The sequence below is a fragment of the Pieris brassicae genome, chromosome 2 (genome assembly GCF_905147105.1).
Source record: "Pieris brassicae chromosome 2, ilPieBrab1.1, whole genome shotgun sequence".
NCBI lineage: Eukaryota > Metazoa > Arthropoda > Insecta > Lepidoptera > Pieridae > Pieris > Pieris brassicae.
Window position 1 is genome coordinate 19,135,018 of NC_059666.1, and position 13,737 is coordinate 19,148,754.

A 13,737-nucleotide genomic window follows, 5' to 3' on the forward strand; every position below is an offset into this window, starting at 1 on the left:
AATGAATTACGCGTTATTGTTAATATTATTTTCCACTTTCCAGTACTTTACACTACATAATGGTAAGTTTTAGGTTTAAAGAGTTACTGGAGTTGGTCACGAAACGTTTTACTTTTAGATACAGAAACGTCCTGGCCAAGAATCTAAAAAAATTGCGTGACGTACGTAATCCTTGAACGCTCCCTAAATAATTAAATTATTCTAAACCATATACATAGTTCTAATAAAGTTTCTGGAGATTTTCTACAGTACCATCAGTACCAATCTAGTGGACAGTTTAAAAAGATACAGGGTGTAGATTTTTTCCAATTTTAATAAGAATGAGTAAAAAAAGGAAATTTTCTTTTAAAAATGCAAAATAAATGATAACTCTGCAGGGGTCGAGTTTAAGGACCTTCCGTAGAACAATTTTTTGCAGCTGGCAGTTCTGAAACTAAACTATACCGTAATATTATACAGAAAAATATTTATATATACAGAAAAGTAACTATAAAGTTTAAAACTGAAATTAGATATTCAATAACATTTTCCGAAACCGATAACTTTTGGTGAACATAATAATTATAATAAATGGAAACGAAATACGAGGTGTAATTTTGGTAACATTAAGTGAAATTTAATCAAAATACTTACTTTAATTACATATAAATTTGACTACATTTAATAGACTCATTAATTTCGCGAGAACTATTATTTTATCACGACAGTTAGGTTCGGTGTCGGTTGTTGGAGGGATGCTCAAATAAATAAAACTCTTTGTTGAAAACTGGGTGTCAACTAACAGCTCAGCTCGGGCTGTTTTGGCGAGCGTAGGTAAATGGGCTGGCTTTAATCGTTTAAAATATGCTTATAACTAACATAAAATTAAGGGTAGTGGGATGCGACGCTAACGGTTCTTAAATGTAAGTGACTCTTCAATATAAGTTTAGTCGACTTATTTGACATTATCGGAAACGAGAATGATTAAAATTTATGACAATGAAAAACTAAAGGGCACAATTATTACTTAAGTGACATATTACAATTTATTTATTATTATTAACTAAAATACACATAAATGTGTGTAACTTAACTAATGTTACGCTACGTAACTCGGGTAACTTCATATTATAAAATATTTACTAACATTTAACTGGCATCATATTATAGGCAACAATATCAACAAACAACTCAATGCACATACCGCTTCCGTTTCGTTGATTTCATCTTTAACAGCTTGTAGTAAAAGACAGGTCTCAACACATCTGAACAATTTATATTGATATCTTAACAGCTATTGTAAAAAAAGAAGAGGAAAAAAACCTTGAATAATTAAAATATGAGATGTATTGCTGCAATTAGACTTTCTAATAATAATAATAATAATTTATTATCAATTTAAAGTTCGCATATTCTACACATAATGGCGTGCAAAATTGTCTTAAAAGGAATTGTAGTAACAAAATATCACAGCAGGAAAACTATTTAAGCTTACAGAACATTGATCAATCCAAAGCTAAAACTCAAAGTACAAAGTTCAAAATATAGCTAATAAAATTAATAGCGATTAAACTTTACCATTAACTACACCTGCGGCTTAAATCCTACTCTTTGTGCACTTGCATACTTGCTAACTTTTATTTTAATTAAAAAAACCAGTTACAGTTACACTTAATTAGGCAAATATACTGAATTCGAAGCGAAGATAGAAAGCATAGTATAATGTAGTTAGCGTAAAACAGTTTTATGCTTTAAATAATATCCACGTTTGTTAGTTGTTATCCACGATAGAATCCATTATCAATGTAAATTAGGCAAACATTTTGTCTTGTAAACACAAAAAGTCATTTATTCATCTAGGTACAATTTGTACGGCATTAGTGCCCCACACATTGTTATCATCTATATATTAATGAACTGTACAATATCCATTTTTATTAGGGTTTCCTTGATGTAAACTTATGTAGCGGAAGTTTGGTTACATGATCTGAAAATTTGTTATTTATCTGAATACATTTCCTCATAATTGCGTGGGCAGTTTTATAAAGTCAGAAAGCTTGAAAAGCAAGTCTATTCTAGACAGTCACTGAGCTTTAAGAATGTATTTATGTTTTTATAAACGTACATAATATTTTCATACACATATTGGGAGGCAACTGTAAAGATACTAATTTCTTTAAATAATTCTCTTAGAGAGGCACGCGGTTATCATTTATATATAGCGGGTATTGCTTTTTTTGTAATACAAAAATGTCTTGAATATCGGCCGCTGAGCCCCACAACAACATAACATATGTTATAACACTATGGGAGTAACTAAAATATACAAGCCTCGCCGTATCAATATCAGACAATAACCTAATAATTTTATCGTAAAAGCAGCTTCCCGATAGGGTGGTAATATGACGCTTCCATTGCAAACGAGAATCTAGAGTGATCCCTAAAAATACAGATGAATCAAAACATTGAATTATTTCCTCATTAATGTTAATATTTGTGACCTGTTGTAAATTAGGCAAAGAAAATTTCACACAGAAGGAATCGCGGCCATCTAAGTCAAAAGCTATAATGTACATAATATTGCATTACCTATTTAATGCGTAAAAACAACAAATATTAAGCTGATACTCTAAATTACCTCTTCAGTTATTCATCATTATCACCCACTCTTGCATATAAAATTAGTATGTAGCTGATAGCTATGGTACATAGTATCTACTAGTGGATCAGAAGACAGTTACTCAAGAGAACGGCTGTCTTGGATCAAATTTTCTTGACTGGTTTGTTTTGTTGTCAATTTGATTAGTGTCACAAGGTGCAAGACACTATCTGTCCAAAACTTTAAATTTTTTAAAGAAAACTAGGGGATTAGTTTATTGCAACTATGTCCACCATTGTTATTTTCACAAAATATAGATAGGATATACCTTACATCATATAAATTTAATTAAAAATAAATTGATGAAAATGATTGACCTTTTTTATTTACGGACTAGCAGATTTGCCTTTGGCACACATCGTTGATTTTCGAGTATGTCAAAAACGTATTTAATTAGTCATACTTTCCGTTAAATCTCGACTGTGAATCTATACCGCGTGTTAATTACTATTAGAAAGAAAACTAGATTGTTGACTCGACTTGCCACTTAAGATCGACAGGTATGAGAGCTTCATTGCTATCTAAAAATACGTATCTACTTATTATACATACACCAATAAATACGCGAATCTGTGTATGTTACAGAAAACAACTCTAAAAAGAGCTATAAAAGATTCATAGTAGTCATAGTTGATAAGTGTACATTGTGTTACCTTTATGAATAAATTATTTTGAATTTTTTATTTAAAAAGCAATGTATTTCGTTTTACACGCCAAAAGTGTATCTGAACGTATAATTCCTATACAATACAGTCGTAATTATATGTTCAGATACTGCACTGTAACATCCCGAGAGTAATTTTCAATTCCAATGTGATAACACGAAAGCCCTACTAATACTTTATTCAATAAGTGCACATTTTATGCTAGATATTTTTTTTTGGAAATGTGGGGGATAATTATAAAGCTTTTATTCATACGTATAATTACTCGGCGATTTATTTACGTATCATGGTTACACAATTATTCGAATTAAGCAAATATCAAAATAACAATCCAGTGGCGATACAACCCTATATGTTGACACGGTGGATTCTTATCGTATCTTTACAGGTTGAGGGTTTGACAAAGTGACAAAGACAAACAAAGCAGCATATACAGGTGAAGAGAAGGTGTTATATGTCCTCACCGACTGTCCAAAGTATAAATACGACAGGTACAGACACTGAATAAGCTATGGGAATACAAGTAGGTTAAGAGGCTGGATGTTTCTGGAATTTGTTGTAAAAGTTACACAAGAAGTTGTTAAAATAAATAGCTGGTAGTAGTGCATAATCATCCGGGTTCACAATTTAATTAAGTTGTACATATACATAAGTTATTTCAAGATGACAAGATGGAAGTTTCCCCACATGGGTCTTTTTCACAGAATTCTTTTTGGCATAGACGTCGCCTAAGAAAAATTTATAAGTCGACAATCGCGGGTCACATGTACGACTTCAATTACTTTGTGCTTCCTTAACCACCTTTCCTGTACCACGACCACTCGTACAAATGTGAAAATTAAATTAACATTTCGTTTATATTTTCTATTTGAATTAATAATTTATTTATAACCACGCTTACCTGTGGTCGCACGATCACAAGACTGATCTGTTGAAATATTAAGTTAGTAATTATTACTAACTTCGAAAAACTAGAATTATTATTGCTTTAGTCAATTTTAATTGTTGCAAGTCAGAAAAAATATTTGATCTTCATCATTTTTCACTATTCTTTAATGCTTCAAGATCGATCATTAGTATGTTTTATGGCAATCGTACTGCAGGCAGGCGCTTTGACCGGTAATCAAACCGGTTCTTCTATGCAACCCTCAAGACAGGGATGTCAAGAAAGTCAACCCTCCTTGACTTTCTTGACTTGACTCTTGGTGGTGGGGCAGAGGTCCTCCACACTGAGTCTCCATTGCGTTCAGAGCGATCAAGCGACTGCTTGAAGATATAACTGAATTTTCTTCAGAGTATATCTATTTCCATTTGGGTCACTTGATCTGCTAGCTGATCAGGGTTTCTCAGCTGCGTTACCGAAATTGCCTGTTGGGACAAACGCTGGAGCCTCTGCGCGATGAGTGCAAATTTCCATTCCATTCCATTTCACACCGAAATTTAAGGGCTTTGGTTATTTTCAAACCTTCATCCGTATCCTGTACACAGAAAAAAATTGTGTTCGATTGTTTTAACATTTTCCTGGCTTATTTTTTGCTTTTAATGCAAATAGCTAACTAAAAGCATTAGAGTACTGGAAAATCAGTGTTTAAGTTTTGTTTTGCCTAATTAAAACTATCTTAGTTATATAATAATGCTAATTGTATGCAGTAAAATATTTTATATGTGAAGAAATAAATTAATAAATAATTACTACTCATATAAGAACAAAGGCGACAGTGAGATGTCAATTATTAATTTTATTAAAAGCAATATGAACTGTATGTGAAGAGCGCGTTGTTTACGAATCGAAATAAAGTAATTTTTATATTATTTATTACTGGCTTAATAAATATTGTGCAGTATATGACACGTATTTGTTTTGAGTACAGTGTAAATATCTGATTAATTACTACAATGATTATACATTTATATAGATATGACATTATTTTCGGATACATTTCTACTTATCGCAAAATACCCACTATTCAAATTCACATCTTTCGCATCTGTAAGGGCAGAGAGAAGTTTCTGGAAGCAGTGCGCACTAAGTTGTATGGAGGTCAACCGACAGGGCGTTAACGGGTATGTCAAAATCAAGCTGACGATTGTCACCCTTTTCGGTTGTCATCGGTAAACAGTTTCAGTGCCTATTACAAGATCTAATATGAACGCATGATTCAAGTTTATGGTTATTCATCGCCTGCTATTTTTTCAAGTTCGATACATGGATTAAATAGTCTTTTTGCAACAGAACAATAGCAATATTAGTTTCATGTATAGTAATTTTTTTAACAAGTTTGATTTATAATCAATTTATGTATCACAAATATATCTGTATATATGAAGGTCTCGTTAGTGGCGCCACATAATATCCTCCACTCTCCCCTGCCTTCGGCAAACAAGGAAAGCCATTGCATCAATGTAATGATCAGAAAATATAACAAGATATATCAAATTATATTTTATATTAAGATTATCTTCATTGTGCAAATTTTTAAACATCACGGTCAAGCCTGAAATACGAAGAAGTAATATAAAAAGTAATTTGAAATAAGAAAAGTTCGTTTCTTGCGGTCGCTATTAGGGCAACGACACGACACTATTCAACCTGCATCAGTGATGTAAACTTCGTTTCTGATTCTGTTTAACATATATTATAACATAACATCTTTATAACAAATGATACAGTACTCTATTTTTTTTATAATAGGAGGCACGGTCACCCGATGTTAAGTGATACCACCGCCCATGGACACACACATTGCCAGAAGGCTCGCAAGTGCGTTGTCGGTCTTTCGAGAATTGGTATGCTCTTTTATTGAAGGACTCTAAGTCGAATTGGTTCGGAAATACTTCAGTGAGCAGCTAGTTCCATATAGTGGTGGTGAGCGGCAAAAACTGCCTTAGAAAATGCTCAGTGGTGGAACGACGGGCGTCGAGGTGATACGTACGATAATGAAACTCAGCTACAGGTATTAGACCGAAAATGGTAAACGCGGTAGAAGATGCAGAGAGACCCCACATTTATTTATTCTATTGTCTATTATGCATATAATTTATTAAGTTGAATACAGAAGTTCATATCAAATATCATATCATCAAGTATCTATATCTAGGTTTTGTTGCTTATTTTAGCTTAAACCTGTTAATTGCGAATGATATCCTAGACGTGACATAACATATGTAATAAATTTAGTCAACTGGAACTAGTTGCAAATAATGTTATGTAGGGATAATAATAAGTTTATTAAAATAATGAATTGTATATTGTGAGGTAGATATATTTATATTTGTAAGTAAATTTGTCGATCGTGGAAAATTTCATTGCATACAAATGGCACGGAAAAGCTGCAGGCTGACGTTTTCTTTATTTATTAAATTAAGCAACCACAATTCTAACTACTTGCACTGAATTAAGCATATTTATTTTTAACTTAATTGTGGGTGAATATTGCTGGAATATTGAACAGATAAATACAATAAATAAACCACTGGCGCTACAACGTAGGTCCCCATATTTCTGTATCTGTTTCATATCATAATAATTTGTCAATCTAATAGACAAGTTCTTCATAAGCCTTTTGTGCTTCACACACGCCTTCTTTTTGGTTCTAAAGCAAGCCGGTTTTCTCACGATATTTTCCTTCACCGTTTGAGCGAATTTTAAATGCAAACATACAAAATGAAAGTCTATTGGTGCACAGTCAGGGCTCAAACCTATGAGCATAGGGATGAGAGGCGCATGCAGAAGCCACTAGACCAACACTACTGAAGATAAATACAATACAACTAATTATACTTTAAGTAAGTGTATTCTAATGTACAAACTAAGGAAAAGAGGACGTTGTGATGGTGTTTGAGATAAAGAGGCGTTATGTGAACGGTTACTGAGCACATGATTGTTTAAAAATACTTAAATTCATTAAAATAAATATTTGAGACCTATAATCATGAATTACTTAATGTCTATGCCATAACAGTGCAAACACCACAGGCTGAGCAGATTAAATTACCTGAGAACTATGGAAACTAATCACAACCTCTCAAATTATAATGTTATGTTTTCTTTCTGGAGGACACTGATAAATTGCATAGGGTCGCTTTCATGCAGATTTGATGAGAGTTACTTAGTCGCCACAACTTCGCAACAACATTGCCTATAAAGTAATTAGTTTTAATTTACGTAATTAATTTTGATTTGATAATTTTAAACTGTACCAACTGTAACCAGTTTAGTAGTAGTTAGAGATTTGATACCCATGTTCATAAAAATATTACGCACAATATTTACAAAGATTCTAGAAAATCGAAGTGAAAGTATTTTTTCAATTTGATCTTAAACTGGGTCTAAATACTTATGTGGAAGACTGGCATTTTAACCACCTAAGAGCGGAAAGGAATTCTAAGAGGAATTTCATTAAATTCTCTATTCCCTTATTGATATGGAAGCCAGCCATCGGAGCCGGAGACGCACTTTATTAAGACATAAACGTCAGAACTCGAGGTATGCGTACGTGATAATACCGTATATTGCATTAGTGACCTATTTCATTGAAATTCAATAATAGCTAAAGAAATATTTGTATTAGCAAAAATATAATCATATAAAGATTGTAATGAAATTATGCTCGTGAACGGGTGCTACTTGTGGTGACTGGTCTGGGACCGGATGTTAGCTAAATCGATGCCTCCTGCTGATGTCGTGTGGATCATGGTGTTATGGTTGCAGCTTATTACAAACGTTGTGTAATACAAAAAAAAACTTGGCGATTAAAAAGAGTGGCGGAGAGTTTATTGCCAGTTCTTCTCTTCCGTTCTACGCCCTTGATTGATTGAGAACTGGCAGTAAATGTAAAATTAGAAGCATTTAATGTTTATTTCTTTTTTATTGACGTTCATAAGTGTACATTGTGTTACCTATATGAATAAATGACTTGAGAAGACACGTTTCTGTGTCTTTTTTATATAGTTTAAGGGAAGAAAGCCTCGGAACAATTGTTCTTTTTGGAGCATTGAACTGGGTTTTAAACACTAAGAAATGATTCATTTAACTGTGATTAGACTTTTAGTATTTCCTATATAGAAGAAGCGTAAGTACCTACTTTCCAATGAAAAGGTTGTATTAATAAAACATGATTTATTTAATATTTTACGAGATTGTTTTTATCACTTCTTATAACGAAGTTTTAAGAAAATTTCAAGGCGGAATATTTTATTATCTGCACAGAGCAATGTATGTTTACCCTCAATGAAGTGATAAAGATCTGAGGGGACGATTACATAGTCTGTGTCTCGTCTGTGTCGAATACAAGTTCAACCCTCAATATTTGTTCGGCCGACGACCCATTCAGTCAGAGCAAACAATAGAAAATATTGGAAATTAGCATTGAAAGCGCTGTAAATTCTGCATCAAGAGACATTACCTTTGTTAAAATTCTGACCTTTATTTAAACTGTTAAGCACTGTAAACTGAATTATGTCAGAAGTTATCGAGAGACTCTTGGGTCCAATTTCGAATTAGCTATGACTTGAAATCAAAATGTAGTATTAGTCATTTAAAATCGATTTCAAAAAGGAGGCCGCAATCAATTCTTGTGAAAAATTACCGATCGTATGACTTACTTACATACTTATGTAGATATGTATGTACTAATAAATAACAGATGTTTAAAGTTAAGTTACTCTAATCTAAGGAGCGCTGTAAATGAGGAATTCTGTATAAACAAGGTTTATGTGCCCCATTGGTGTTTTTGTAAATAGTACAACATTAAAAGTTGACGAAAAATATTTACGACTAAAGTTATTTTTATATGTATTTTACTACATTCTACCTTAAAACTATTATATATTATACTTTAAACGAATTGAGTACCGTTTAATTGTACATACTTTGAACTACTTTAGTACTAGATATTTTCGTTATTTCGTTACATAATATGTATAATTTTTAAAGTTTGTGGGTTGATCGGAAAGACCGTTATTACTCTAGGACTCCTAGTCCTACTCTACTAGGACTCTTATGAATCAAACAGAGGCAGATTCACAGAATCTTTACAATACGAATTAAAAAATTACATTAGAAAGTTAGCCTACAATGGTTGGTCTGGATCAATTTTTAAATATTTAATTAGTTAAATTAATGTGAATGTATGTGTATCGCATCAGACAATGTATTTTACATCACGTTTTATATTTAAGGAAATAAAATTAATATTGAAAATAATAATCTATAGAGTGCTAATATTTTGTATTAGTGTTTTATAATCACAGCATAAAGCGCTTGCAGCTGGATCTATGGTGTTTATCAATGAAGAGAAGCTGGCGCCACTCTGTCGCCCACAATCACACTCGGCGCGGAATCTCTTCCGTATCTCTGATTCACTGGGTCAATGACCTGGACGTGGGGTGATTGAAAAATAAAATTTTGAATAACGTAGGAAATTTGACTCGGTTATATTCCTAATTTAAAAGTGTATTTTACTTATTAAAAAAACTAAAAATTCACTAATAAAACCCAATATAGCCAATATTGGCTTTTCAAGGCACACTTATCTACACAGGTGCATTTCGTCATGTAACATTGACACTTGACATGTGCATACCTTCTGATATCAAACACTTGGTTCATACGTTAGTTAGTTAATATATTACATGAAGATCACAGTATAGTCTTCATGACTACGTGGCGTTAAAAAATTCTTAGCTTTATATATTTTAAATAAATTTGTACAGTTTCTTTATTACAAATCAATAATTTCTTAGATGCTGACTAAGCTAAATCGCTCCCTAGAAATGTATTGAACTTGTATGTCATTGTTAGAATTAATGATCGGTAACATTTTGGTAGTTCCCTACTCAATTTACATAATATTCTCATTAATACAACAATTTCCTTATTGTACTTAATCCCTACCATAGAGAGGAAAAGTTTGTTTTGTGTTGAAAACATCGATTAGATTTTAAATAGGAACTTGGTTATCGATACATAATTTACATTATTTAAAGAACAAGAACTATATAATTGTCAGTAAAGTAGTAAACATTAAAATAGTATAGTATATAAGGAAGGGAATCGTTTTTAATAACAAATTTATAGTTTAATTCTTTAAATGAATCAAAAAGAAGAAATCTTCAACCCCACAAGTCGCTGGCAGCGTGCCGTACAACCTTTTATATTATATTTTAATATTCTGATTTAAACGAAAATCGTTTGATTAAGTGTTCGAAATCAGGAATCTGCCTTACATTATTCCTTTCCTTCCTTTAGGGAATTTGACTTTTTCCCCAGCTCATAGGTAATAATGGTCCTTAACCACATACACCACGGTGCAAATGAAACAGCGCACCGCGCGACAGTTAGACTTCATCATGGGAATCTAAGGAGACAAGTGCGGTCTCATTAGAACCTCATTTAACGACCGTTGTCGTGAAATGTAGAGTAGACCTTGCTCCATATAAAGATGTTATTAAATATTTCATTATATGAAACTAAGTTATTAACTTAATATTTGTAAAGAACAATTTTAGATAGTTTTTTGATGATACTGTGATTTTGTTAAAAGAGTTTAATAAACAGTTTTATTCTAATACATACATAAAAAATTTTAAAGGCCTGCTTTAACTTTGGGTGAGGACTATAATAATTTCAGGAGTCTGTAGCCTTGTGTAGGAATATCGAGAATTAATTATTATACTAATGTAAAATAATATAAATTTACAATGTTCTATTTTACTTATTTCAGATAAATTAGTAGAAATATCAATATATAAATATATATGTGACCTGATAATTGATATGCGTATAATGAAGCCAGCTCAGTTAAATATATGTATTGTTCACGATTTACTGAAATAACTAAGTTTTTATAATTGAGTTTATATTCTCAGTTCAAAGTGAAGCAATAACAATATTAATTTATCTACGGTTTTGTTTACTTTAAAAAACTTGTATCATTTTATTGATGCTTACATAAAACCAAAATAAGTGTAATTGCAGTCTTTTAACTTAACTACATACTCGAATTTTTTTCCAAATTGTGTTAAAGGGACAGAGGTACTTGTTCGCGCTAAATCGGTGTCTGTCAAAGAAGGATGACAATTGACGATTTGACTTTGACATACGAACCAGAGAGGGTAGGTGGTGTCCCGCTGTCGCGCACTAAATATATACCGCATACCGTATAGCATTTATTTTTTAAAATTCATAATTGTAGGATCCAGTGTTTGGAATGAGATACGCCACCGTTGATGGTAAGTGCTAGCTTTAGTCTTATCGATAATAGGATTCCTTTTTTTATTTATACTGACACGCGACATCCGAACAAGTGAATATTATTTCACCGACGGAAGCTAGCAACCTGGATATAGCTTCCGGATACCCAGGCCCACACAGTACTTTCATTTAAACCGTGCAATTAGACTACTACATTTTTATGAATAAGAGATTAAGTATTTAAAATTAATTTTGTATTTTCAAACACAATCAAATAGTCTTTTATATATTTCATTTTTATACCACCGAAATAAGAAATACCATAAACCTCATATTGGTTCTTAATAAATTAAAACGCTACGGGAAATTTTGCAGTTTAAGTGTAAGACTTTAGAATCACGAAAATGTCTAGAGAGTTCTGGTCCTTTGCATCACGAAGATAACGAAAAATTTGCTTACGCTTATTTATTTTGAAGTCATATTGTTCGGAATAACAGTGTAGTGAAAAGTAAATTACAACAGTAAAAGCATCAATACAAATTTTATCAAAAAAATGTTGTATACAGTATTTTAAAGAAATTAATGTATTTGTTAAAATAAATCTGTTTATTAGCCGCTTCTATCTGAAATGGTCCTTTACAAACAATAAGGTCTTTATTGCTAAGATACTTTGATTTCTTATGATTTAAAAAAAATAATTACTGATTTATATTGATAATATCAAAGATGTTACAATATTGATGTTTCTCACAAGATAGATGTTTGTATCCTATATATTTTATAGTGGCGAGATATGGGTACTACTGCTGCATATGTAATATATGCTCTATTACATATATAATGTGTGACATAGTTATGTCATTTCATTACAAAGAATATATAAATTTGTAAAAGTCTAACTTTGCTAAACTGTGCTAAAGGTAACATTTTTAAGTCACAGATTCCACGAGGGTAAAACTTTTACATTCAAATGATAACGTCTTCTAGTTGACTGTAGTTAGATAAATAAATCTTCAGCTATTTCAAAAGGGTCTTTAGACTTCGATTTAACTGGTTGGCATTTATTATACTACGAGTATATTTAAATGCTGTCATAAGTAAGGTTAGGTAGTATACTGCATTAGAAACAATTTTTGTGTTAAAATAAATTATCAAAATTAAAGGTTCGAAACGAAAAAATACATTATACCGTTTTTGATATAAATTGATGGCATTAAATGATTAGCTCAAACAATAACTTGTTGTGTGTGTTAAATAGATCAGAGTTAAACAAAACGACGCCTCTAGGGTGTCGCTGCGCTACGCGGCGTCGGCCAGTCCAGCTTTAGTCGTCTCGAGACCGCCGCAATACGCGCTACGTCGTAGCGCAGGCATTTTGTAGTACTTTAACAAAACTTGTATAATCTTAATATATACTTTCGTTACAGTGCATATGTGGTTATAAATTTATTAAAATTTTGTGCTCAGTAGATAGACAGTTCACTTATTAATAAGCAATGTATTCAGCAAATAAAAGTGTAGTTTTAAGATTAGCTATCTTTTTTCTTACAACACAAGGTAATATTGAATGTATTATATAATAATGTTTTGTTGGCATTTAAGAAAACGAAGTAATATTACTGATAATTTTCTAAAATCTACTTTCGTACATAATGTGCGGGTATAGAAGATATTTAAGTAAAGCATATATTTACCTAATAAAATACAATTCTGTAGCATCAAAATAATAACAACGATAACTGAATAAATATTCAGTGCATATATAAGCACAAATTAGTTGCTGTTTCATTAGTATCGTCCATTTCTTGATATATTTGAAGACGGTCGTTGTCACATTTTAGAGTATGAAAATATAATTCTTATTCAAAAATTAATAAAAAGAAAATTAAAACAAATTTAAAAAGATGAATGCACCAGCTCTGGGGTTATCGGTACTATCTAGCAGGTGCCAACTTAAAACTTTAATTAGAGCCTGTTCACTTGAACCCCACGGCCTAAGAGTCTCCACTCCATAGGGAACAAAATCGAAATTGGAGGAAAGCCTTATGTCTATTTATTTATTTTCTCCCATATAACATTTACAACAATAAATAAGATTACATTTGAGCTATTTATTATTTCTCGGCTGATATGCGGCTGCCCCAGCTTTTTTGCTTGTCCGAAGGTGAGACGGGGAAAACGTGTCCAGTAGGGTCCTATTCAATTTCCATTATTATTCTAGGTTGAAAACATATAAATAT

General features: G+C 31.9%; 1 protein-coding gene across 2 annotated transcripts in view; it reads left to right on the plus strand.

The window, feature by feature from the left end:
- Window positions 1-12,844: 12,844 nt before the first annotated feature.
- Window positions 12,845-13,737, plus strand: part of LOC123720519 — a 32,302-nt gene continuing 31,409 nt past the window's right edge. For both annotated transcript variants that reach the window (XM_045677161.1, XM_045677162.1), the window contains exon 1: window positions 12,845-13,054. In XM_045677161.1, coding sequence (XP_045533117.1) covers window positions 12,994-13,054 — 61 coding nt within the window. In that variant the 5' untranslated portion in view covers window positions 12,845-12,993. The remainder of the gene's footprint in view (window positions 13,055-13,737) is intronic.